General features: G+C 43.9%; 2 protein-coding genes across 8 annotated transcripts; one reads left to right on the top strand and one right to left on the bottom strand.

Annotated features, from left to right (window-relative positions):
- Positions 1–810: 810 nt before the first annotated feature.
- zgc:153031 lies at positions 811–16875 on the top strand. Its single transcript, XM_060839711.1, has 6 exons — positions 811–1032; positions 5156–5205; positions 11054–11150; positions 13179–13305; positions 15015–15130; positions 16777–16875. Exons 1-6 carry the CDS (start codon positions 947–949, stop codon positions 16859–16861), a joined length of 561 nt encoding a protein of 186 aa, XP_060695694.1. The 5' UTR covers positions 811–946; the 3' UTR covers positions 16862–16875.
- Positions 16876–18454: 1579 nt separating this feature from the next.
- Positions 18455–25308, bottom strand: mterf2 (mitochondrial transcription termination factor 2). Of its 7 annotated transcripts, none has more exons than XM_060839706.1 (3): positions 25164–25308; positions 23348–23521; positions 18455–20699 (listed from the first exon to the last, which is right to left on the bottom strand). In XM_060839706.1, exon 3 carries the CDS (start codon positions 20653–20655, stop codon positions 19504–19506), a length of 1152 nt encoding a protein of 383 aa, XP_060695689.1. In that variant the 5' UTR covers positions 20656–20699; positions 23348–23521; positions 25164–25308; the 3' UTR covers positions 18455–19503. The 7 variants fall into 7 exon arrangements, with proteins under 7 accessions (XP_060695689.1, XP_060695688.1, XP_060695686.1 ...); XM_060839705.1 differs by lacking the exon at positions 25164–25308 and adding an exon at positions 24046–24406 and having other exon boundaries at positions 23348–23927; XM_060839703.1 differs by lacking the exon at positions 23348–23521.
- Positions 25309–26112: the final 804 nt, after the last annotated feature.

Genomic DNA, 26112 nt, shown 5'->3' with positions numbered 1-26112 from the left:
AGAGATTTGAAATCCTCCAATGCCTCACTCTCCGAGATGCTCCGTAATTGCTCGGTAGGTTTCAGCTTCCTGAGCAGTTCCCACATAGTCAGCACTTCTTAGACTATACTCAATGGGACTTCTAACATACTGTACATCTCCACTATCTGGAAACCAGATAATTTGGAATAAGTTCAGAGCTTTCTCAAGAAACAGGTCTGGCAGAACCTATGGAGAGAGAAACCGAATAAACATGTTTATTTCACTAAAACTCTTCCCCATACTGAAAATTCAGGCCTTAATATCCTTCGCTTTCAACTTAAATTGCCTATAGTGAAGTAGATGATCGCATGGATATCATAACAAGGATAAACAGGCTTTAGAAAAATTGATACGATTTTACCACCCTGGAAAGATTTGACGTTTCATAGTGGATGAAAGTGACGGCCTATTAAAAAGGAAATCCTGGTTTCATGCTACCTTTCATCTTCCAAACGGGTTGCTTTAAAAAAAACGATCTTGCGCAGTAATCTTAACTGATCTGATTCTACAATAAAGCGTTAACACACTCGCAACAAGTCAATCTCATCGCATTTTAAGGGTTTTGTGGCGTAGTGGCAGCGTCCTTATCTCTGGTCCAGAAGATCCAGCTTTAAGTCTTACCTACCCTCAAGGTGTCATTAACATGTCTGAATCAGATTGCTGCCAAGGCAGGGTCTTTGGCAGGGACCAGATTTATATCCCAATTATCCACGTTCAACTTTCCGGGCGTTTTAAAGTGAAACGGAAAAGTAGACGTGACAATCAAGACCACACCCTCTCTGCGGAAGAAAACAATGATTCACGCAATTTTTGGGTCGAGCTGCAGCTTTCAGTGAAGCGTAGTTAGACTCTGCACTTGCTGATTCTCTGGTCCGGGCAGGCATACCCTGACTCGGTGTCCAGTTTTCTCGCCCGTGAGATCAGAATGGATCACAAACCTTTGCATTTAATTGCGGCAGCTGATCGTAACATGGGGATTGGCATTTCTGGAAACTTGCCCTGGCTCCTACCGTGAGTTTTCATTGCTACAACCAACCTAAATGTTCTGATACTGTTATTCTATATCTCCACTGCATCCATACAGTGGGAGTGGGGGAGGGAGGGAGGGGGAAGAGACGTGTTTCATGGGCTTTTAGAATTGGATATGGAGGGAATTGTCAGAGTAGATAATGTTTTCTGGAAATGTTAAAGAAATTTTACGTCCCATAATGAGCTTTAATATTAACCCCACTGTGGCCTCCCGGGAGGGGAATCATCAATCAGAATGAGGAATTTGGACTTTGCAGATTAAAGCTTGAACTCATTCTCTCTTTGCATTGGAATGTAATAGTCTTTGATGCGACTGTTAATGTTATCAAATGTTGGCACTTTATCTTGAAAGAAACACATGTAATGCTATTTTACTGCCTTAAGAAGAGCCATAGAGCTGCACAGCAGGGAAACAGACCCTTTGGTCCAACTCTTCTGTGCCAACGCGATATCCTAAACTGATCTAGTCTCATTTGCCAACATTTGGTTCCTATCCCTCTAAACCCTTCTTATTCGTATACCCATCCAGATGCCTTTTAAATGTTGTAATTGTACCGGCCTCCACCACTTCCACTAGCTGCCATTCCACACCTGCACCACCCTCTGCGTGAAAAAGTTGGTACTTGGGTCTCTTTTTAAATCTTTCCCCCCTCACTCTCTAAACTTATGCCCTCTCATTTTGGACTCCACAACCCTTGAGAAAAGACTTTGGCTATTCACTTTATCTATGCCCCTCATGATTTTATATGGTCACCTCAGCTTCTGACACTTGAGGGAAAATAGTCCCAGTCTATTCAGCCTCTCCCTATAGCTCAAACTCTCCAACACTGTCAACATCCTTGTAAGTCTTTTCTGAACCTTTTCAAGTTTAACAACATCCTTCCTATAGCAGGGAGACCAGAATTGAACATAGTATTCCAAAACTGGTCTGACCAGCAGCATGACCTATGTAAAGTCTGTGCACTTTTCTTAAAACTGTTCTCTGCATGATTGGTTGTAAACCTTTTTTCTGATAAAGTTGCACTTTTACTCCTTCACTGTCAACACTCTAACTGTTCCCACCAAAGTGAATTTGATGGTAATACTGCGAGGGTGTCAGGGCTTGGACCAAATACATTCTCAACTCAAACAGAATCTGGCGACAGTACTGTATACACGTGTTGCTATCTATTATGATCCCAGTCCAGATTGCCCAATTTATGTTATCTTGTTAGGGACCACTAACATGTGAGAACAAGTCACACGTTCCACAGTTTTAAACAAACAACAATAAACTTTGATACCAACAAAACAATAATACATGAACAACTTGTTTATAACAGCCAGAATTAACGTGGTAAATATGGGGGTGTTAGACTGTGAGCCAACACCCCACGTCAAATGTGTTGGTGACATTTTGTCTTAGCAACTACCTACCCCTCAAACTAATAACAGAATTGAATCACCAAATCTCATTAAACTTCATAAGGGATCACAATTTTTCATTTTTCCCAATCTGCTAGTCTCATTAGGTGTTCTGTCATGGATTGCCTTGATGACTGTTCTCAGTCTGGTCTCCTTTCCTGGGTTTACACTCCTCTGCACTCTAATTCTGTACTTTACTGTTCATTCATAATGTAACTCCAGCTTTTCGTCAACAGATAACATCACTGAGTTGGTCCTAACCCTCGGTTTTCTCCTGAACTTCAAACTTGTCTCATTGTGAGCTTTTCAATTCCAACTCCCTCCAATGCCCTGAAGTATTAATGTTCACATTCCTCTTTCAACCCCTTCATTAGTTTCCCCATATACAGAGTCAACAACATTCTCATTTTATTTTAGTTCTCTTAGACCTCTTCTGAATTTGGACTCCAAGACTTAGCTGCCTACTGATTCCTAGGACAATTTCTAACAGCACAGAGCCAACTAACTGGTTTCCAAAACCCATCTGGTTCGTTAATACCTGTTTGAGGAACGGCACTGACTGCCCTTACCTGCTCTGGTTACGTGTCACTTCAAAGCCACAGCAATGTGGTTAACTTTTAACTGTGCTTTGGGTAATTAGCGATGGGCAATAAATGCTGGCCTAGCCAGAGACACCTACATCCTTTGAATGATTGCCTTTTTTTGTAAAAAAAACCCTGCTGTTAACTCCTCATTGAATCCCCCACACAGAATCCATATGGTTCAATTGTCCGCAAATACAGCTCACTGCAGCATTCTTAACATAGAGTCTGTTTTCTCTCTCTCTCTCTCCAATCACATTTCTTGCCTGTAATGCTAGCATGTCTCTTCAGTGACTCATAAACTGTCCTGAGTGACCTATTGAAAACCTTGCAAACTCCCCTCCCCTGTGGCTGGGCAGAATTAAATGTTACTAACATTCACCATCATGCTGTTGGAAATAAGTGTATCCTGAAGATCATATTTTCAGAGTGCTGGAAATGAATTTGTTTAAATGCTATATCAAGTATCATATCTGATGTCTTCCCAATGTTTGGATCATGTTGTCAGTGTTCAGTTTAAAACCAGTTTTTAACATACATAGAATCCCTACAGTATGGGAATTGGCCCTTTGGCCCAACAAGTCTACACTGACCCTCCGAAGAGTATCCCACCCAAACTCATTCTCCTATCATATTACTTTACATGTAACCCTGACTAATGCACCTAACCTACACATCCCTGAACACAATGGCCAATTCACCAAACTTGAACACCTTTGGATTGTGGGAGGAAACCAAAGCACCTGGAGGAAATCTACATAGACATGGGAAGAATGTGCTCCACACAGACAGTCACCTAAGGCTGGAATCAAACCCAGGTGTCTCGCACTGAGAGACAGCAGTACTAACCACTGAGCTACCATGTCATTGTTAGTTGCTTCCTTCATTGTCAGTGTCTTGTTCTTCCTAGCATGATGCTAGTCTGAAGTTATTGTTAAGTACTGATGGGAAGAGTGCACTAGTAATCAAGCCCCACTATTCCATGAAACATTACATAGTGTAAATGTCTTATTAAATCACTAAGATGGTTGCATTGCTTTACTTTTAGTGTTATGAAGGATAAAAGCAGAGTCTCCCACCAGGGTTTATCAGTAAACATGAAAACTTATTTATTATAAACAAACTTGCTGTATAAAAATGGCAAAAGCAATTAATGACTACTGTTATGTAACTTAAATTACATCCTCAATTAAATCTAAACATGCACACATTAGTATAGATAGGGTACACACCTCCACAGAGATGTTATGGATGGGTAAAGTTGTGCAAAAAAGAATCCTGTGAATTAAGGGTGGAATGAGATGACTACAATTCTTTTGGTTTCTGTTGACAAGATAGGCCAATGGAAGATCTTCCTTTCAAGTAGCTGATCAATTAGAGCTAGTCTTTTTATTGAGTTAGGAGGTCAATTTTCAGAGCCCAATGAGTGTTTCCCTTTTCTCACAGAGCAAAAGGGAAGCCCTGCTTCCTTAAAAACCTCTCCACAATTGTGAGAGTTTTTTTCAGCTTCTCTTGACAGTCTCCTTTCAACTACACTCCTCCCCAGTCTATGGCAAGACAGGAACAAACAGTCCAAACCTGTTGCTAGGCAACCTTCAACTCATGATTCTTCCAATAATTTCAGAATTTATCTTGTCTCTCTGAACATTTCTGTTTTTCCAAAGTACTCAACTTTTTGTAAATGGTAAGTGAACCAAAACAGAGTTGTACTTTTGACCCAAAAGTTCCAAAGTCATGTAGTAAACACCCCATATCCCAGACATTATCTGAAACTTCCATTTTCTAGTCTTTGTTCTAAAAATATACATGGGTCTAACATCACTGGCAGTTCATGGGTGTCTCAACCTGGTAAACTGTTGCCACGAATTGCTGCCATTCCCAATGATGTTGTTTTGATAGGAATTTTTTGTACTAACTAGGTTTCACCAGGTTAGCCAGTGTAAATATTTAAGGCTCAAAGGGGCTGATTGGGGAACTATAAAGTCATGCTGGAGATATGCAGATTGCAAGTGTGGGATCAAGACCCAGAGATTGTTCTGACCCGAGATTATCTTCAATGGGTTTAAGATCCTGTCCATTCTATCATGAGTGTTCATTATATTGTGGATTCTGTTCTGCAGGAATGAACTTAATTACTTTCTTTCGAAGATAACTACTGTCTCTGAACCAGGTATGTGACGATACATGCCGAGACTCCTTATTCCTTATTTATTCCTTGTACAAGTGATAGTTTAATTAGTTTGGAATAAAAATAATTTCCCCCAGTAAACAAAGCTGAGCTGAAGGATAGAAACTGCAGGTGAAATATTCCCAGCTGGTGTCTGACATTAGAGAATTGGTGAATGCTGACAACTTCTTCTAGATTCATAGTTGTTAGAGATGGACAGCATGGAAATAAATCCTTTGGTCTAACTCATCCATGCTCACCAGGTTTCCCAAACTAAACTAGCCCCATTTGCCTGTATTGGTCCATATCCATCCAAACCTGTCCTATTCATGTACCTGTCCAAATGTCTTTTAAATGTTGTAACTGTACCTGCATCTACCACTTGCTCTGACAGTTCATTCTATAAACAAACCAGGTAACCAGTTCAGCAACTTTACAAACTGGGCAGCACGCTGGCACAGTGGTTAGCACTGCTGCCTCACAGTGCCAGAGACCCGGGTTCAATTCCCGCCTCAGGCACCTGTCTGCTTGGGTTTCCTCTGGGTGCTCCGGTTTCCTCCCACAGTCCAAAAATGTGCAGGTTAGGTGAACTGGCCATGCTAAATTGCCTGTAGTGTTGGGTGAAGGGGTAAATGTAGGGGAATGGGTCTGGGTGAGTTGCTCTTTGGAGGGTCAGTGTTAATTTGTTGGGCCAAAGGGCCTCTTTCTACACTGTAATCTAATGTAAAAGTAACATTCAGTTTCATGATGCAAATTATTTAACATCTTTGAATCATCATCTCTCAGACTGTTGAGAATGTTCTAGAATGGCTTTTTCTTATTTGTTCCATGGGATCAAAGATGACAAGCAAAATGGATTTGGAACAACGAGCTGCCTCTTAAAAAAGGGAGGAGATCATTCAGGTCTAGCAATGATATATCATAGAATCCTTACAGTGTGGAAGCAGACCATTCAGCTCATTGAATCCACACTGACCCTCAAAAGAGCATCCCACCCTACCCTGTAACCTTGCATTTTCCCATTGCTAACCTACCTAACCAGACACCAAGGGCAATTTAGTATGGCCAATCCACCTAGCCTGCACACAGAGTCAAAGAGATGTACAGCATGGAAACAGAACCTTTGGTCCAACTCATCTTTGGATTGTTGGGAGGAAATCCACACAGATACAGACAGAACTTGCAAACTCCACGCAAACAGTCACCCTAGGTGGAATTGAATCTGGGTCCATGACCCTGTGAGGCAGCTGTGCTAACCACTGTGCCACACTAAATACATTCCCACAATGTGGCTAGAAAGGGTAAATAAAACCAGAGCTCCCTCAGCGAGAGAGAGAGAGAGTCATACAAAACACAAAAGAAGATGTATGTGATATATACCAAGTTGATAATAACAGTGAGAATCAGGCTGAATGCTGTAAGTTCAACGGGCAATGAAAAATAAGAAATAGACAAAGAGCAGGTAGAAAAGGGGACTGTCAGCTAAAATGAAAAAGAATCCAAACGATAAATATAAATATTGAAAAAGCAGTTGAAAGGAGGATGGAACTGATTAGGGACCACAAAGTTATTCATGAGGAAGTACTGTTGAATTTGAGATTTTCATGGTCACAGTTACCTAATATAGACAGCTGGCCATTTGTAAGCAGTTTTCGGATAGTTTATTGAGTTTGTTTAGATAGAATGCATTAACTATCACAGAATATCATAGAATTCATACAGTATAGAAAGAGACCATTTGACCCAGCAGATCCACACCAATCCATCCCCCTGCCCTATCCATGTAACCCTGCACTTCATATGGCTGATCACCTAGCCTGCACATCCCTGAACATATCGGCAATTTAACATGGCCAATCCACCTACATTACACATCTTTGGATTGTGAGAGGAAACCAGAGCACCTGGTGGAAACCAGACACGGAGAGTACATGCAAACTCCGCACAGACACTCAATGAAGTGAGGCAGCTCTGCTAACCACTGAGCCATCATGCCACTGATTAGTCAAAGTATATGACCAAGATAATTATCAATGGTTCATTGATACCAGAGGACAAACAGACTGTTGGCATAGAACGTGTTGGTTTCATGAAAGTTTTGAAGGCAGCATCCTGTTTTCTGGCTGAAATGTTAGGAACTCTTCCCTGGGTTGCCTTCTCCACTACTGGACAATCTTCTGTCTGGACAAGGCAGGGCTTATGCCCAAAACGTTAATTCTCCTGCTCCTTAGATGCTGCCTGACCTGCTCCGCTTTTCCAGCAACACATTTTTCAGCTCCCTGATAAGGACCACCACCACCACCAAGGGTTGCCCAAGAGAACTACTCTCTGCCCCTGCTGACTTGTCGTTTTATTTTGTTTCAAGGGACAGGTCACTTACTCCGGCAATCACTTGTCTGAATACTCTTGGCCAATGACCATGCGGCAACTACCATAGGAGGCTAGTTACTCAAAGGTAAAGTCACCATAGTCTTACTCTTTCATTAGAGAGAGAGAGAGAGAGAGAGATGACTGGTGGTGATTTAATATGAGGGTCATCACACCTCAGGCAAGGGGAAAAGCTGTGAAGGAGAATCCTTCATAATGCAGGAATTTCTGTGAGTTCAAACTCCCTGTAGATCAGATTGAATTTGGATTTTATTCCCTGAGGGGCCTTAGTGAGCCAGATAGGCTTTTATGACAATCACCAGCCACTTTTAAATTTTAGATTTACTGAATTTATTTTCTGCCACAAGCCATGGTGAAAATCGAACCTTTATCCTCAGAGTATTCACCTCTGGATTGCTACATGATGAATACACAACCGCCTCCCACAAAAAGGTGTAAGGATAAATCCAGCAACTGCTGGCAAGTTAGTGTATAAAGTTTTTAGTAGTGAACAAACTCACCATCCCTCGGACGAATGTGAATTAATTAAGGAAACCCAGCAAAGGTTTGGTAAGGGTAAAATGTGTTGAACTAATTTGATTGAGTTTTACAATTAACTGGAAGGACTGATGAGGATAATGAAGTTGATGTGATTGTGATTGTTTTGTATCTGCATTTCCAAAAAGCATTTGATAGTGCTGTGTATCAACAAAGTGGACCTGTGGAATAATGGTTGGCAGCATGGATACAACGTTGTGTAAAGGAAAGACTGTTTTGGATAAGAGGAATGCTTATAGTGGGGATCCCCAGGAATAGGTATTAGGTCCACTGACGTGCTGATCTATATTAATAACCTAGATTTGTGTGTACAAGATGTAATTTCATGATTTGCAGGTGACACAAAATTTGGAAGCATTGAGAACCCATGAGCAGGATACTGATAGAGTTCAAGAAGGCAGAGACCAGATAGTGGAATGAGAGGACATGTGGAAGATGAAATTTAATACAGAGGAATGCAATGACTCCTTATGAAAGGAGGAACAAGGAAAGGAAACATAAAACAAAGGATACAATTCTAAAACGGGTGTCAGAGCACAGGATTATCCCTGAAGACATTCACCCATTGTTTGAGTTCATACTAAGCTTCGACATTTTTAGACTCCTCTCCAAACTGAGAAGGTAAAATGTTTTTTCTAATTCATTGAGGAATTGTAGCCTTCACTGGCTGGACCAGAACATCCACTTGACTCTTGAGAAGGTGGCAGTGAGCTGTCTACTTCAACTGCTAAAGGACTTGGTGTAGAGGGACGCCCACAATGCTGATTAGGAGGGAGTTCCAGAATTTTGAGTCAGTGACATTGAAGGAATGGAGATATAATTCCAAGTCAGGATGATGAGTGGCTTGGAGGGGAACTTGCAGGTGGTGTTAGTGTTCCAATGTGTTTGCTGCCCTTGTCCTTTTCTAGAAGGTAGTGGTCAAAAGTTATTAACACATCAAAAGGGTGATGACCATCTGACCTATTTTCTCCAACTTTAATCCAAACTTCCTCTGAAATAGCTGCTACAATACACTTGGAGTTTAGAACAGCAGCCGGGGATTCAGGAAGTGCCATTGTTTTCCAGAACTTTGATGAGGAACAGAAGGGTAGTAATAGGCTATTCTACAGCAGAGAGAGGAGAGTCAAAACATATGGGCGCTGGAAAAGCATAGCAGGTCAGGCAGCATTCAAGGAGCAGGAGAGTCATGTTTCGGGCATATTCCTTTCATCAGGAATGTGGGGAGTGGGGTGGGGGCCAAGGGGGGGCTGAGAGATAAATAGGAGGGCAGGGATGAGGGGATGGTAGCTGGGAAGGCAACAGGTAGATGCAGGTGGGGGGGTGATAGTGATAGGTCAGAGGGGAAGGTGGAGCAGATGGGTGAGAAGGAAGATGGACAGTTCAAGAGCATGGTGCCAAGTTGGAGGTTTGGATCTCTGATGAGGTGGGGGGAGGAGAGATGAGGAAACTGGTGAAATCAACATTGATCCCATGTGGTTGGAGGGTCTTGAAATCCTCTTCTTCCAGGCATTGGGTGGCTTGGATTTGGCAGTGGAGGAGGCCCAGGACTTGTACGGCCTTGGTGGAGTGGGAGGGGGAGTCGAAGTAGTCAGCTACATAGTGGTGGGGTTGTTAGGTGCAGATTCTACAGCAGGGTTGATAGGCTGAGATGACAAGTAGGAACACCTCAAACCAATTAACAACTGGACTATGGGCATTAAATCATTGAGGAAAGCAGGGCAATTAGTAATGTCTATAGCATCCTGCACTTCATAAATAGGGACACAGTGTGTAAAAGTAAACAGATTATGGGGAACCTTTATAAAACTCTTGTTTATGCCTCAACTGGGGTATTGTGTCCAATTTTGGGAATCACACTTCAGGAAGGTTGTAAAGGTTTCAGAGAGGACACAGAAGAGTGTCTCCAGGAATGAAAGACTCAAGTGGATAGATTGGAGAATCTTGGGGCTGTGCATCTCAAAGAAAGGTGAGAGGCAATTTAATCGACATGTTCATTTGCCACAGAAAGCTGTCAAGATTGGATCATTAAAGTATATTCAAGGCTGAAATTGACAGGTTCTTAATCAGAAAGGAAATAAAGTGTAATGAGAATAAGGCAAGCAAGTGGAGTTGAGGATTAGCAGACTGCTCGAGATCTCATGTGAATGGCAGAGAAGTCTGAATGGACTGATTGGTCAATTTCTACTCCTCCATCTTGTGGTCTTGTAGTCTTAATCATGAGGGGTCTAGACGGAGCAGATAGAAAACAAATGCTCCCATTGGCTGGAGGATTGAGAATCAGAGGGCACTGAGTTAAGATTAGATTAGACTTACAGTGTGGAAACAGGCCCTTCAGCCCAACAAGTCCACACCGACCCGCCAAAGCGCAACCCACCCATACCCCTACATTTACCCCTTACCTAACATTACGGGCAATTTAGCATGGCCAATTCACCTGACCCGCACATCTTTGGACTGTGGGAGGAAACCGGAGTACCCGGAGGAAACCCACGCAGACACGGGGAGAATGTGCAAACTCCACACAGTCAGTTGCCTGAGTCGGGAATTGAACCCGGGTCTCTGGCGCTGTGAGGCAGCAGTGCTAACCACTGTGCCACCGTGCCGCCTGAGTGGCAGAAGAAGCAAGGGGACACATGAGAAAAAATGTTTGTACAAACAAGCGATTAAAGTCTGGAATGCATTGCCTGAGAGTTTGGTGAAGGAAGATGATGTGATGGCTTTCAAAAGATGATTGAAGTAACTCCTGAAGGGAGAGAAATTGCAGGGCAGGTAATGGTAGGGTGTAGGACTAGTTGTGTTGGAGGGAGTTTGTATAAACATGATGAGCTGAATGAAGGTTCTGTGATCTTTCTGTCATTCTAAATTAAACTGTTGACTTGATTGAAATGTAGAGTGTGGATGTCATTTTACATTATTTCAATTTCAGGCAAGAAGAACCTCATCATCTGTGGTAAAGGGAGTGCCATCAAGGACAGTTTATCTTTGCCAAACTGCTATTGTGTTGTTTTAAGCAGAACATTGTGGTAAGTTGTACGAGGCAAGGATCCAATCTTCATTCTCTTTCCTGGGAAGTCCAAAGGTGAAGTGTGAGCCCTGAAAAGCTAGCAAGCTATGTTCTTAAAGGATTGTATTGTTAATTGGTTAAAATGTTACCTACTTTCTCCTCAGTAGTAACACAACAGCCCATTACTAACTTTTCTTTCCTTGTCAAAGCTCTTGGACATCCACTGGATGTCTGGCCCTAAATTCCAAGTGCAAAATAGGAGCCATTTTTAAGATGCAAAATGATGAAAATTGGGGCTATGGGTCAGACTGTCATCACCTTTTGATATAATAACCAAACTTTATCTTCCTAAATTGGCTGCCATTCAGAGGACAATCCCAAGAAATTGACATTTAACATGGACTTAACTAATGGGTGAACTGCTCTGTATCAGGGATTACCCTCATACACAGGATTGCCTCCCATGTTCAGCTAGCATTCTGAACTATCAGGGAGTCTGACGTTATTATGGCCCCAATTGCAGTCCTACAAGGATAGGTTTTGAATGAGATGAACTCTACCCATTGGGCAGGCTCTCCCCAGTCCCATAGTGAGGGAAACTTGAAGGGAGAACTGGGACAAAAGTTGGAAAGGATAGCTCTATGTAAATTGGTCGATGTGTTGCTATTGCTAGTAGATCTTGTTTGCAGGTACGGAGGGCTGGCAATGTTTAACCAGCAGCTGGTTCATTTACGAACATATGGATAAGGTGCAGGAATAGACTATTTGGACCCATCAGACTGCTTTGCCATTCAATACCGTCACGCCTGATCTGATCGTAACTTCAAATCTGTATTCCTTCTCCCAATAATCTTTAAGTCTCTTGCTTATCAAGAATCTATCAACCTCTTTCTTAAAACTATTCAAGGTCTTTGCTTCAACCAGCTTTTCAGGGAGAGAGCTCCAAAGTGTCATGACCCCCTGAGGCAAAAATCTTACCTAATCTCTCTCTCTCAAACAGGTTTTTAAACAGTGACCCTTAGTTCTAAAATTCTTCCACATCTTCTCTACATCCACCCTGTCAAGACCGTTCAGGATTTTGTATGTTTCAGTCAAGTTGCCTCTATCTCTCCAACGTCTGCCCAATATTTCCTCATAGTCAATGTGCCCCATTCCAAGTATTAGCCTAGTAAATGTCTCTGAACTATCTCCAACGTATTTGTTTTTAACCAAATGCTGTTGGCAGATTTGTAAGGTGGGGCGAGGGGTTAGTGGATGTCAAGCCGCATCCCAGTGAGGCCAAAACCTGCCTGGTCCTGGCACCAACAAGGTTTTACATATTCACTCTCCCTTCCATAATGTGTGGTGAACCACCTGGTACTGGGGCTTTCCCTCCGCAATGATGGACAGGCAACTCTTTATTTTATGAAAGATCAAATCTATTTAAGAGGTCTGCTGAAGATGGAGCTGCTCTGATCGATCGAGGCAGTCCATTGGATTGGATTGGCCGACTCATCATCAGCAAATGCCAACTTGGAACCAGAGGTTGCCCCTAACCGATGATACTGTACGAGCTCAGACAGCCTGCATATTGAACAATTGAATTTGGATGCTGTCTAGGAAGAACCTAAACTATAGAGGATAAAACACATTCCAAAAGAATTTATTGGCGATACTCAAAATTCTCAATCAGCATCCTTTCTCATGCCATATAAATTGTTCTACCTTTGAAATTTGATATTTTTGCATCTGTCCTGATGAGCTTCAGTAACTCACCTCCTCTGAGAGCAAAGTTTTGTTTTGATTACGAACATTACTTTCAAAAATAAAACCAGCTTATATCTCCTTGCTAATTGAAAGAAAAAAAAGCCTTTAATTCTCCAGAGCTTCTGAGACTAAAGCATCTTCTACTTAATTCTTTGTTCATTGATCAAAGAAATGAATACTGACAGCAAAATCCTATGTGGCATTTATTTTAGAGCAGGTGAATGCTCGACAGTGATTTAAATTTAGAAGTTTTATATATGTATCCAGGAACATGAGTGACTTTGACTTTTTTCTTGATCAGTTCAGTGCCTGAGAATGCAGACTATCTCTGCCGGGATCTGCCCAGTGCTATTCAACTTGCTTCAGAGCCACCTCTAAGTGAAGAGATTGAAACTATATGGGTTATAGGTGGCGTCAAACCCTTTGAGGTAAAGCTGTGAAAAGTGTTTGAAATATTAGTCAGTGTTTATCACATCGAGTTGTGTCAGAGTTCTGCAGCTTAGTTGCCCTCCTGCTCTTTGGGGTGATGACACCATCATGTTATATGGGATTTGCACGGAAACCAGTGCTTTCTCCGCACCCTGGAGAAACGTGTAAACTCTGATGATAAGCTGGTCTATTTACATACAACTGCCCTCTTTTTGTTCTACAAAACTGTGAACTTCTTGTATTGAATAAATCTAGGCTTGAGTAAAGGGAATCATTTCAAAATTTGCAGACCCCAGAAAACTTGAAATTACTACGAACTGCAAGGACAATGTTGATAGATTTTGAATATGCTGACATGTGGTAAACTCCTTAAGAATTTCAGAAGTTTCAATGTGATCGCTTCTCTGAGTTTTAATGAATACAGCTGCATCTACTCAATCTCTTCTTTTTGGATAATCACCACATAGCAGAAAATGAATCGTTATTGCACTCCCTCTGCATGCTCTTTCTTAGGTAGGGAGACTGAAACTAGACAGGGCTGTCTCCTTGAGGTGCAATGAAAGAAACCCTATCCACCTTCTCATACAACATCTAAATACTCCACATCTTATCCTTTTAACTTCAAGAACTAAGACATATTGGCCAAATGACTCTGCATAGAGAAATCATTCTGTTCCTTTACTGGTTGTGTGTGTTTGTGAAGGGAATATTTAATCGTTTGTAATTTCACATTACAAACTGGGTTATCCAGTTTTTGCAACTTCACTGAATATGATTTGTTTTTTGATTCATCAATAATTTTGAGTTGATTGAAGAAACATGGTTGATGAATTCCCTTATTTTAAATCTAGTGAAAGCATACAATTGACCTTATTGAGAATTGGGTAAAACAATTAAATGTGTGGCCCATAGAGTAGTGGGACAAGAGAAAGATGGTACGCTCCTTCCATTGGAGTCAGAATGTATTGTAGTTTTCCAATCAATCCTACCTACCCCATTCTTTACATTTACCTGCCTATAGTTTTCATCGCAGGAGTATGTGGTCCCTGCAATCTCTAACTGGAATCCAAAACAAATTAAGATCATTAACCTGGTCCTAATAATTCCCTGCAATATAAACCTGTGCCCAATCGTCCCAGGCAAACAGGTGGAGCTGGTTTGAAGTTGATCTTTTACGTTGTGTAGTGTTGTGCTATCGTGAGCAATTGTTTCCTGCTGTATAATCAGGAATTACTCAACATGTCATTGAGTAATTTGCTCCAGGTGAAGGAAGCTCTCTTTATATATGTTACAGTAACCATTGTAAAGGCCCTTTAAAAGATCCTGTGCTGTTAGGGGATATGATGATGTAGTAGCAGTTTCACTGATCCGGTAATGCTGAAGCCCAGGCTAACGCCCTGGAGACAAGGGTACAAATCTTTCCACAACAGGAGGTGACATCTGAAATCCATGAATAGAGCTGGAATTAAAAGCTAGTCTGACTAGTACACCAATACCTTTTAGGGAAGGAAACTTGCTGCCGTTGTTTGGACTGGTCTATGTGTGACTCCCCAGCAATGTGGTTGACTCTTAACTGCCCTCTGAAAGGGGCTGGCGATCCTCTCGATTCAAGGGTAATTAGGGATGGCCAACAAAAATTTAGCCCATGTTTCAGGAAAGAATAAAAAGGTTGCAAAGCCACTAATCAATTTTCTCTTTCTGTTCACAGGAGGCCATGAAGCATCCAAACTGTGATCGGATCTACCTCACACACGTCATGGCTGAATTCAACTGTGACACTTTCTTCCCAAAGTTCGACTGGGACATGTTTAAGCTGCTTGATGAGTGAGCATCAAAATCTTTGTTTTAGCAGAAATGTTCCAGGTCAGGGGTCACCAGATCTTCAGAAATGAAGATCTGGGGGTAGGGGTTATGATGGGATGGGGGGGGGGGGGGGGTGTAGGTAGATTCTGGTCACTGTGAGTGGGGAGTCTGTGAGAACTAGCAGAAGGAGGTGGTTTCAACATGAGAGGGAGGGTCAGTGGGGGGTTGTCTTGGGAATTTAAAAACTGGAATGGGTGGGGATTGAGGTTAGCTGCCATTTAATGATCTCTGAGGAAGGATTGCTGGACCCAAAATGTCAATTCTGATTTCTCTTCACAGATGCTGTCAGATCTGCTGAGCTTTCCCAGCAACTTCTGTTTTCGTTTTTGACATTTTAATGTGTTGAATCACAACATTATCACTCTGTTGGCTCACCTACTGAAATCCCTCAGAATCATCCTTCAGTCTTCGTGGATCAGTCTCTCACAGGCTGTCCCAGGGTATACGAGAACTAAAGGCATTGATGCTAAGGCTGTTTTTCCAGAATGCAGATGATGATTCACAAAGAATGAATGATTTGGAACTACCTGTAGGAGAGGCTGAAAGAGATTGATGGACGAGTCAGGACAACACTGTCTCAAATGCGAGTGGACTGATCAAGGCACATTCCCTATTTGTTGAAGGATATTCCGTACAGTAGTTTCACTGGCAGCCCCTCAATTAACTATCACAGTTGGGTCTTCGGGAATACTTTGAAAACTTACTTTCTGGGGTTGGGAGAGACTGGGAAAGTGAGATTAGTTCCTCTGTCAAAGATGGAGGGAAGAGGAGAGAGTAAATAATTTGGCTCATGGATATAATTGAGGCAGGTCTCTCATAGTGAAGGTTAATCCTCACAAGGGCAGGTTCAGCTAGTAGGATAATGGAACACAGGTACACATTCAAGATAAGGCAGGTATTAGGCTTATGTTAAGATGTGCTTAGGTCCCATGTGGGGCTGGTGGTCATTATATTGAGAATTTCCTGCGGTCTCCTCCCATTTGGCTGTGAGAACTTTGATGCAAAGCCCAGATACATGCTGTCAAAGGGCTTCCACAAATCTTCTGCCAAGATTACGGTTGATCAAGGAAAGCCTTGGAAAAATCCCCAGGGAAGGTTTCTGTGGATGATTGGGCTAAATGGGCTCTCTCACCATCTTTGAGTTCCCACCACCATATCAAAGGTATTCTCCATTGCATGGAATTCCTGTTCAAAGTACCTCCATTTTCAGAGGCCTTTCTCCCCTCTCCTTCCTCCCATTTACTTTCAGTGAAAAGGGAGTTCAGCCATCTTGTCTCCACACTCTGAGATTCTACCCTAAAATTCCTTCAAATCTCTGACCTTCAAAAGATTCCTTTAAGATCTGCCTTTTTGATAGCGGAAGAGTCTATGGTAATTAGTTCAGAAAAATACTGGAATACAGCTAAGAACATGTAGATTAGGAGCAGAATAGATCATTGGATAAGATCATGGCTAATCTAATTGCTGCCTGAATTCTATGTTCTTGTTTGCCCTGATACCATTTCATTCCCTCATTATTTGCCTTGTGGTTTACAGGAAGTGATCATCAGTGTTGCTGATTATGTTCATAGAGGTCCATGGCTTTTCATGTATACTTTTGTGTTTAGGTTTCCTGGAGTTCCAAGTGACATCCAAGAGGAAAATGGCATCAAATATAAATTCCAAGTCTTTCAAAAGGTTTGTAAAGAATAAATCTCAATATTAAACTTTGTGTGTGTAGTGATTGGAAACAGGTGGATCTTCTTGATTACAAGATTCTTGATTGGGGTTGTTAACCTGGGACACATCTCCAGGACACCTGCACCAACCAACCCCACTGTCCTGTAGCCAAACACTTCAACTCCCTGCTCCCACTCTGCCGAGGACATGCAGGTCCTGGGCCTCCTCCATCGCCACTCCCTAACTACCTGACACCCAAAGAACACCTCATCTTCTGCCTTGGGACCTTCCAACTACACGGCATCAATGTGGATTTCACCAGTTTCTTCATTCCCCCTCCCCCTTACCTTATCCCAGTTCCAACCTTCCAACTTGGCACCGCCCTCATGACCTGTCCATCTTCCTTCCCAACTATCCACTCCAAACTATCACCATTACCCTCACCTCTGTCTACATATCACACTCTCAGCTACTTTTCCCCCAGCCCCAACCCCCTCCCATTTATCTCTCCATCCTCTTGGCTCACAAGTCTTATTCCTGATGGAGGGCTCTTGCCCAAAACGTCGATTCTGCCTGACCTGCTGTGCTTTTCCAGCACCCCACTCTCAACTTTAATCAGGAAGACCTGGCTGACCAATATAAACAGAGGATTCCACTGTGTCTTGCACCTACACACACAACATGGATACTGAGGAATATGGGTATGGCAGTAGTGAGGGGGATATAAATCTGTTGGTACTTTTTTTCAAACTTTTGTATCTTCTGCCCAATGGAACCAGGTGGAAGGGAGTATAACTGGGATGAGAGGGGTATTTGATTATGTTGGCTGCTTTCCCGAGGCAGTGGTAAGTATAGACGGAGTCAGTGGAAGAAACGTGTTTTTTTTTGTGATGGACTGGGCTGCATTCACAACTCTCTGTAGTTTCTTTAGGTCTTCGGCAGAATTGTGAAAGTGAACACTGCAGCTCCAACTATGATCTTATTGAATAGTGAGCATGCTTGAAGGGACAGATGCCCTATTCCTGCTCAAACTTTTTTTAATGAAAGAAATGTTACACTTCCCTAGCAGATCTTCTCGGGACACTCAAAAGTGCTTTAAAGCCAATGAAGTAAATGTAGTCACTGTTGTAATATACACCTAGCAATGATATAGGTGACCAAATCATCTGTTTCATGTTGGTTAAGGGATACATTTTGGCCAAGAGTTGAGAGAAAAACAGCGAAGTCTTAAGAGGAGGCATGAAGAGCATGTTATCGGGATGCGTCTAGCTCAAGTTAATGGTTAAACGACGACGATAGGAATGCATCCAAACAATGACATGGTGCACTGCAATCATGTTCTCAATAATTTAAAGATGATCTTGGCAGCAGTCCAAACTTTCAACCGATCAATAGCTCAGTATTACACTCTCAGGAACCTCTCATAGAACTAGAACACTGTTTGCTCCTTCTACTTTGCCATGTTCACAGCTAGGGCAGTGTTGTCGGTCAACACAGAGATGGACTTTGGTTCCCCAGAGAATATTTGTGGGATTTGAAACTAAATTCAATATTTGGCACAGCTGGAACTATCAGAAAGACAGTACACAAATTAACAGGAATTTCAACAAATTCCAAGATGGTCATTTAATCAAAGCAAGTTTTGTTACATTAATTTTCCAAGATTATTGAAACCAATCATTGACACCAAGACAAGTCAGAAGGTATGATGTGAGGAAGATGTAAGGAGGTTGTAGATGTACATATGTTGAGTGAGTGGGCAAAAATCTGGCTGATGGAGAATAATGTGGGCATATATAAAGTTATCACTTTGTACAGTGTACAAAGCACTATTATTTAAACAGAGAATGACCTCAGAATTCTAAAGGGTAAGGGAGATTTGGGTGTCATGGTAGGACTCGGGCTTGTGAGTAACTCAAAAAAAAGGATTGACTATATTCCTTTTTTTTGTAGTGCACGGGCCCCTTCCTATGAAAGCGTATCACTTTTATTAAACATCACTGAGCCACAGGCTCAATTGGAATGAGTTGTTAATGTAGCTAATGATACACTCTGGATTGTTCAGAAAGTGTTGTCCACTGGCAGAATCAGATCTTGCAATGAATATCCATATCTATTCCTTCTTGTAAGAAGACTGACAGGAAAAGTAACCATGAGCTTGATGGATTTATTTATGAAAAATTATTAACAACTGGCACATAACAGTTTTGAGATATCAAATGGCCTCCTGTTTCACTCCTCAATTAGACCATGACTGATCTGCACCTATTTGCACGTGGCCAACGTTTTGTTTTGTTTTATATTTTCTGAGTTGGGGAGCTGTATGCAGAATTTCAGATTTCCCTGACCTTTTAGGTGAATACATTACTCTTTTCCCTAGTTGCCCAAATTGAATCAGCCAATCATTTTAAATACTCCAATCTGTCTCTGGCTGAAATCTCATATTCAGCATGTGCAAAACCTAAATACAATACGAACCGCAACATCGCAAAGAGAGACTGGTAGACAAGAGAGTCGGGGCAGTCAGGAAAATGTTATTGAGGCCACAATCAGAATAGCTGTGATGTTACTGAATGCTACAGCAGGCTCCAGGGCTGAACATCCTACATACCTGCTCCTATGTTCCAGCTTCAGGGCACATCTTGGGTTGACACACCCTGGTACTTACTGGCCGTTTAGTCCTCAATGCTCAAGTGAGCCACTGGGTTAAACAAGGGTCTCTCTTTCCTCCAGTTCATCTTCCCACAACTGACTTCAAAATCCTTCTTGGTTCCTGTGAGCAGTTCCAGGCTGTCTCTTTTCACATCATACCCTAAAGAGACCAGCCTCTTTATGCGACGGTGCACAATCTGTGGAGACAGCTCGAGAACGGTAGGGCTCGCTCTGACCTGCTCCACTGAAAACCCTTCCCGCAAAATGGCAGTGAGGCGCTCCTCCAATATGGGAGCCGAGAAGTACAGTAAGGCCGGGCAGCTCGTGAAGATGCTCTTCAATCCCTCATCAGTGCACTGCAATGACTGTCGACAGAATGCACTGCTTTTCTCCATAGTACTGGGGGATAGCTCGGCTATCAACCCTTTGAGCTTGGAGATGAGCTTTAGGAGTTCAGCACTGCTGAAGCCTAAGGATCGCAGAAAGGTCAAGTTTTCACACACCAAGTTTGGAGGTTTCAACAAAATGAAAGGATTTTGGCTCAGCAGTTTCATTAACCAGATCCTCATGTCAGCCTGTTTACCACCCAGCTGAAGGTAGGTCTGCTGTAAATTCTCAATCACAGCCCTGTTCTGATCCACACCAGTACAGAAAGTCTGGGGAGAACTGACCAGCAAGCGACTGATGATCCTGTTATTCATGTTTAATGCTTGGAAATATTTGATATTGTCCTGTTGATTCTTGTGGTTTTTTATTGTAAAGAATGATTCTGGGAAGCGCTCAATAATTCTTGCCAGTTCCTTCTGATTAGTACACAATCTGCCCCATAACTCCTGCTGGGCTCTGATTTCTGCTGGCTTGCAGAGGATGGCCTCAGGATATCGTTCCAAAATGAGGGCTACCTTCTTCCCCTCAACTCCTATTTCCTTTAAAATGCTGACAGTTTCATAGACATAAACCTCGTTCACAAGCAAGACCCAGTTTTTCAGCTGACGAATCCTCGCGACGTCCACTGACAGCTGCTTCAGACTCTCCACAGCCTGTCTGTTTTCCTTTCGCTGTGCACTGGAGGCTGTGAACTGAAGGCAGCCTCTGTACATTCCTTGGCTGCATAGGACTGAAGGAAACCAATGTTCTCCACACCGTCCACTGTATAACAATCCTAATCGAAACATCTTCTAGAGAGATCTGGATCTGAACATTTCCATATCACCTTGGACTGAAGGAAAGCTAACAGTGAAAGCTATGACCGCACAAGTTATGACAGCACATTTGAAGTGTTTAAAATAATGATTAGTTTTGATAGAGTAAATACAGAGAACATTGCCAATGACAGAAGGGCTGGCAACCAGAGGGCACCAATATAAGGTGATTCGAGAATGGTTATAGCACTTAAAGAAACTATTCGGCCTATCCAGCCTCTGCCAGCTCTCAGCAAGAGCACCCCAGTTAGTCCCTCTCCTCTCTCTGTCAACACCACACTTTCTTTTCCTTCAGGTAGTTATATTATTCTATTTTGAAAGCCAGAGTTGGACCTGTCCCCACCATGTTCTCAGGTTGTGTATTCCAGATCCTGGAATGATTCTTGCCGTCTGCAAATTGTTTCCTTGTGTTTTTACTGCTTCTTAAGCAATGTTTTCAATCTGTAACCCTCTTGTTCACAATCCTTCCAACCTGTGGAAACAGGTTCCCTTTATTTATTCTGTCCAAATTGCTCATGGCTTAGAATATCTGTCAAAACTCCCCTTAACCTCTCTTCTGCAAGGAAAACAGTGCCAACCTCTTCTGTCTATCTTCATAACTGAAGTTTCTCACACCTGGAACTGTCTTATGAATCCTTTCAGCGTTCTTTCTGAAGCCTTCAACTTAGAGCTTCTGAAAGTAGGGGTCAAGATCCAAAGTGGGGCTGTGAGGTCCATGGAATGATGACTGTTGAGGAATTCTAACATATAATATAGGATCAAGAGTAGGCCATTCAACCCATTGAGCTTGCTCTACCCCATTTAATACGATCTTGACTGATCTACATATGAATGCACTGTCGCCATAACCTTTTATGCCTCTGATATTCAAACATTTTTTAACTTTAATTTATGAATATATTCTAAATTCTGTGGTCCACAGTGTTTTGGAAGCTCAAAGATTCATAACCCTCAGAGTTGAAAAAAACGTCATTAATGACATCCCCCTTATTGTTAAATTGCGCCCCTGATTCTAGACTCACCAAACAGTGGAAATATCTTATCTGCATTTACCCTATCGCTTTAAGTACTTTGTAGTTTTCAATGAGATCACCTTTCATTCTTTGAAATTCTAGAGAATACAGTTCCAGTTTGCCCTCTCTCTCTCTCTTCATTGGACAGTCCCACCATCCCTGGACATAAGTTTAGTAATCCTTTGTTGCACTCACTAAGAGTAATATCTTCCCTGAAACAAAAAAGGAAATCAAAACGTACAATACTCAAGGTATGGTCTAACCAAGCTCCCATTCAACTTCTCTTGCCAATCCTCCCATTTCCTCCAAACCAAAGGAGTTGCCATGGGCACCCGCATGGGCCCCAGCTATGCCTGCCTCTTCGTAGGATATGTGGAACAGTCCATCTTCCGCAGCTACACTGGCACCACCCCCCACCTTTTCCTCTGCTACATCGATGACTGTATCGGTGCTGCCTCGTGCTCCTACGAGGAGGTTGAACAGTCCATCCACTTTACTAACACCTGCCACCCCGACCTCAAATTTACCTGGACCGTCTCAGGCTCCTCCCTCCCCTTCCTAGACCTTTCCATTTCTATCTCGGACGACCGAATCAACACGAACATTTACTATAAACCGACCGACTCCCACAGCTACCTAGACTACACCTCCTCCCACCCTGCCCCCTATAAAAACGCCATCCCATATTCCCAATTCCTTTGTCTCTGCCGCATCTACTCCCAGGAGGACCAGTTTCAATACCATACAACCCAAATGGTCTCCTTCTTCAAAGACCGCAATTTCCCCCCAGACATGATCGACGATGCCCTCCACCGCATCTCCTCCACTTCCTGCTCCTCCGCCCTTGAACCCCACCGCTCCAATCGCCACCAGGACAGAACCCCACTGGTCCTCACCTACCACCCCACCAACCTCCATATACATCGTATCATCTGTCGTCATTGCCACCACCTCCAAACGGACCCCACCACCAGAGATATATTTCCCTCCCCTCCCCTATCAGCGTTCTGAAAAGACCACTCCCTCCGTGACTCCATCGTCAGGTCCGCACCCCCCACCAACCCAACCTCCACTCCTGGCATCTTCCCCTGCAACCACAAGAAATGCAAAACTTGCGCCCACATCTCCCCCCTTACTTCCCTCCAAGGCCCCAAGGAATCCTTCCATATCTGCCACAAATTCACCTGCACCTTCACACACATCATTTACTGCATCCGCTGCACCCGATGTGGCCTCCTCTATATTGGGGAGACAGGCTGCCTATTTGCGGAACGTTTCAGAGAACACTTCTGGAACACCTGGACCAACCAACACAACCACCCCGTGGCTCAACACTTCAACTCCCCCTCCCACTTCCACTCCACCAAGGACATGCAGGTCCTTGGACTTCTCCTTCACCAGACCATAGCAACACGACGGCTGGAGGAAGAGTGCCTCATCCTCTGCCTAGGAACCCTCTAACCACAAGGGATGAACTCAGATTCCTCCAGTTTCCTCATTTCCCTTCCCCTCACTTTGTCTCAGTCAAATACCTCGAAGTCAGCACCGCCTTCCTAACCTACAATCTTCTTCCTGACCTCTCCGCCCCCACCCCCACTCCAGCCTATCACCCTCACCTTACAACACTCCTCCCCTAAGTACCTCCTCCCTACCTTTTAACTTAGTCTGCTGGACACACTTTCCTCATTCCTGAAGAAGGGCTCATGCCCGAAACGTCGATTCTCCTGCTCCTTGGATGCTGCCCGACCTGCTGTGCTTTTCCAGCAACACATTTTCAGCTCCCATACAATTGAAGCAAGTCTTCACTAACGCTGTAGTCAAAACCTCTTGTGATAAAAATTAATGTTCCATTAGCCTTCTCAATAACTTACTGCATCTGCGTGTTAGCCTTCATTGATTTATTTTGCAAGGACACCCAAATACCCCATCCTACATCTACACTTTCCAACTTTTAACCAATAAAAAACTCTGTATCTGTTCTTCCTACCAAAGTGGATAACCTCGACATTTTTCCACATTATATACTGTCACATTCTTGCCCAATTGTATCTATGCAAATCCTCCCCAAATCGCTTTACATCTTCCTCATAGTGCACATTTCTGATAAGCTTTGTATCTTACGCAAGATTTGAAATATTCCTTTTGGTCTGCAATTCTCCATCACAGCTGTGTTCCAAGTACAGATCCTTGCAATAATGTCCGAGTCATAGCCCACCAATGCTATTTAGATTCCTGGAATCATACAGCACGGAAGAAAACTCTTCAGTCCAACTCATCTGCCCGGATTAGACATCCCAATCTGATCCAGCCCCATTTGCCAGCCCTTGGCCCAAAACCCTCTAAACCATACCTACTCATCTTGATGTCTTTAAAATGTTGTAATTGTATCTTTAAATGTTGTAATTGTAAAAGCCACTTCCTGTTTTATTCCCACACAGATGCTCCACTATGCCCCGTTCTCAGAGGTCTCACTGACACTGTTTGGAAGAGGTTTGAGAAGCACTAGCTCACATTCTCCCTGATCCTAACACAACTACTCCAGCTGAGGCCTAAGTGCTGCCTCACACATCTCTCCAATGCTCTGATTTGAGAGGTGCTGCAGATTCCATATTAGCTTCCCCAAGGGATGACTATGTGGACACTGCTGCCCCTTGCCCACTCTGGGGTTTCAAAAGTGAACCTTCAACCAAACAGCCGCTCCCGGATCCCCAGGGCTCTGCTTCCAGGTCGCAGGCTGTTAATGTACCCGCCCCGTCCCATCACTGCAGCGGGCTTCCAGGCCCTACCTTCTCCCGAAACCGGCCAATGGGAGGGCCCCATCCTCTCTCCGCCCCCAACTCTGCGGGGAGGTGAACAGGCCAATCCCGAAACCCGCCCCCACTTTAACCCCGCCCTCCAGGGGATCCAATTATCAAAACCCCGCCCCACAGTGTAACCCCGCTCCCTCTGGTGACGGAATAACAGCCACACCCCCTCACTGTAAGCTCCGCCCCAGTGTAACCCCGCTCCCTCTGGTGACGGAATAACAGCCACACCCCCTCACTGTAAGCTCCGCCCCACAGTGTAACCCCGCTCCCTCTGGTGACGGAATAACAGCCACACCCCCTCACTGTAGCCCCGCCCCAGTGTAACCCCGCTCCCTCTGGTGACGGAATAACAGCCACACTCCCTCACTGTAGCCCCGCCCCAGTGTAACCCCGCTCCCTCTGGTGACGGAATAACAGCCACACCCCCTCACTGTAGCCCCGCCCCAGTGTAACCCCACTCCCTCTGGTGACGGAACAGCCACACCCCCTCACTGTAACCCCGCCCCCTCTGGTGACGGAATAACAGCCACACCCCCTCACTGTAGCCCCGCCCCTATGGCCGTGGAGGGGCACAGCTCTCATTCCTGTCGCTCAGGCCCAGCCCCGCACAAACCCATCCACACACTCGGACACACGTTTCCCTGTAGCCCTCCCTCAGTACCTGAAAGCGCCGCACCCTTCACGGAGGCCGCCTTGAACCCGGTTCCAGTATTTATCTACGCCCCGCTCCTTCAACTCTTTTCCCATCCGGAGCACTTGCCCGCCCCTGACAGTGCGGCCGGAGCCCCGCGTTTGGCCTGCAGCCCCACCCCCTGGCCTGTAGCCACGCCCCCTAGACTGGAGCTCCGCCCCTACGCTATCCGAAAGACCTGTTGATGCTGTAAGCCAGAAACAAAAACAGAACTTGCTGGAAAAGCTCAGCAGATCCGGCAGCAATTCTAAGAACCCGAAACGTTTACTCTGATTTCCCTCCACAGATGCTGCCAGATTTGCTGAGCTTTTCTAACAAGTTCCGCTTTTGTTGTTATACACGATCTACCCTGCTTTACCTCACCAGCCCAAGTCTCTTTCCACCTTCCCCCACCCCCCGACTATCGCCCCGCTCAGATTTATAGTCCCCTATCCCCAAAATGCAATCCATCTCCAGTTATAGCCCCAACCAGTGTGGCCCCGCCTTCATATATCCCGCCCGCTGTCAGTCGACACGCTCCTGTGGAATGTAGCAACTTGAACTGAAGCCCCGCCCCTTAGAATGTGACAACATTGAACTGAAGCCCCGCCCCCGGAATGTAATAACCTTGAACTGAAGCCCCACCTCCAGGAATGTAATAAACTTGAACTGAAGCCCCACCTCCAGGGATGTAATAAACTTGAACTGAAACCCCGCCCCTGGAATGTAATCACCTTGAACTGAAGCCCCACCTCCAGGGATGTAATAAACTTGAACTGAAACCCCGCCCCTGGAATGTAATCACCTTGAACTGAAGCCCCACCTCCAGGGATGTAATAATCTTGAACTGAAGCCCCACCTCCAGGGATGTAATAATCTTGAACTGAAGCCCCATCCCCTGGAATGTAACTCCTTTCAGTCTTGGTGAGCCCTATGGGGT

Source organism: Hemiscyllium ocellatum, chromosome 19 (genome assembly GCF_020745735.1).
Source record: "Hemiscyllium ocellatum isolate sHemOce1 chromosome 19, sHemOce1.pat.X.cur, whole genome shotgun sequence".
Classification (NCBI taxonomy): domain Eukaryota; kingdom Metazoa; phylum Chordata; class Chondrichthyes; order Orectolobiformes; family Hemiscylliidae; genus Hemiscyllium; species Hemiscyllium ocellatum.
The sequence above is the reverse complement of the archived record's forward strand: the minus strand, read 5'-3'. Positions and strand labels throughout refer to the sequence as shown.

What these genes read in the sequence shown, in the direction of transcription:
- zgc:153031 (XM_060839711.1), top strand. Translation starts at nt 947, where the DNA reads ATGGATCACAAACCTTTGCATTTAATTGCGGCAGCTGATCGTAACATG. An exon ending in AACTTGCCCTGGCTCCTACC is followed by an intron (nt 1,033 to 5,155) that starts GTGAGTTTTCAT and finishes TCTGTTCTGCAG; the next exon opens with GAATGAACTTAATTACTTTC. An exon ending in ATGTTTAAGCTGCTTGATGA is followed by an intron (nt 15,131 to 16,776) that starts GTGAGCATCAAA and finishes TTTTGTGTTTAG; the next exon opens with GTTTCCTGGAGTTCCAAGTG.
- mterf2 (XM_060839706.1), bottom strand. Translation starts at nt 20,655, where the DNA reads ATGTTTCGATTAGGATTGTTATACAGTGGACGGTGTGGAGAACATTGG.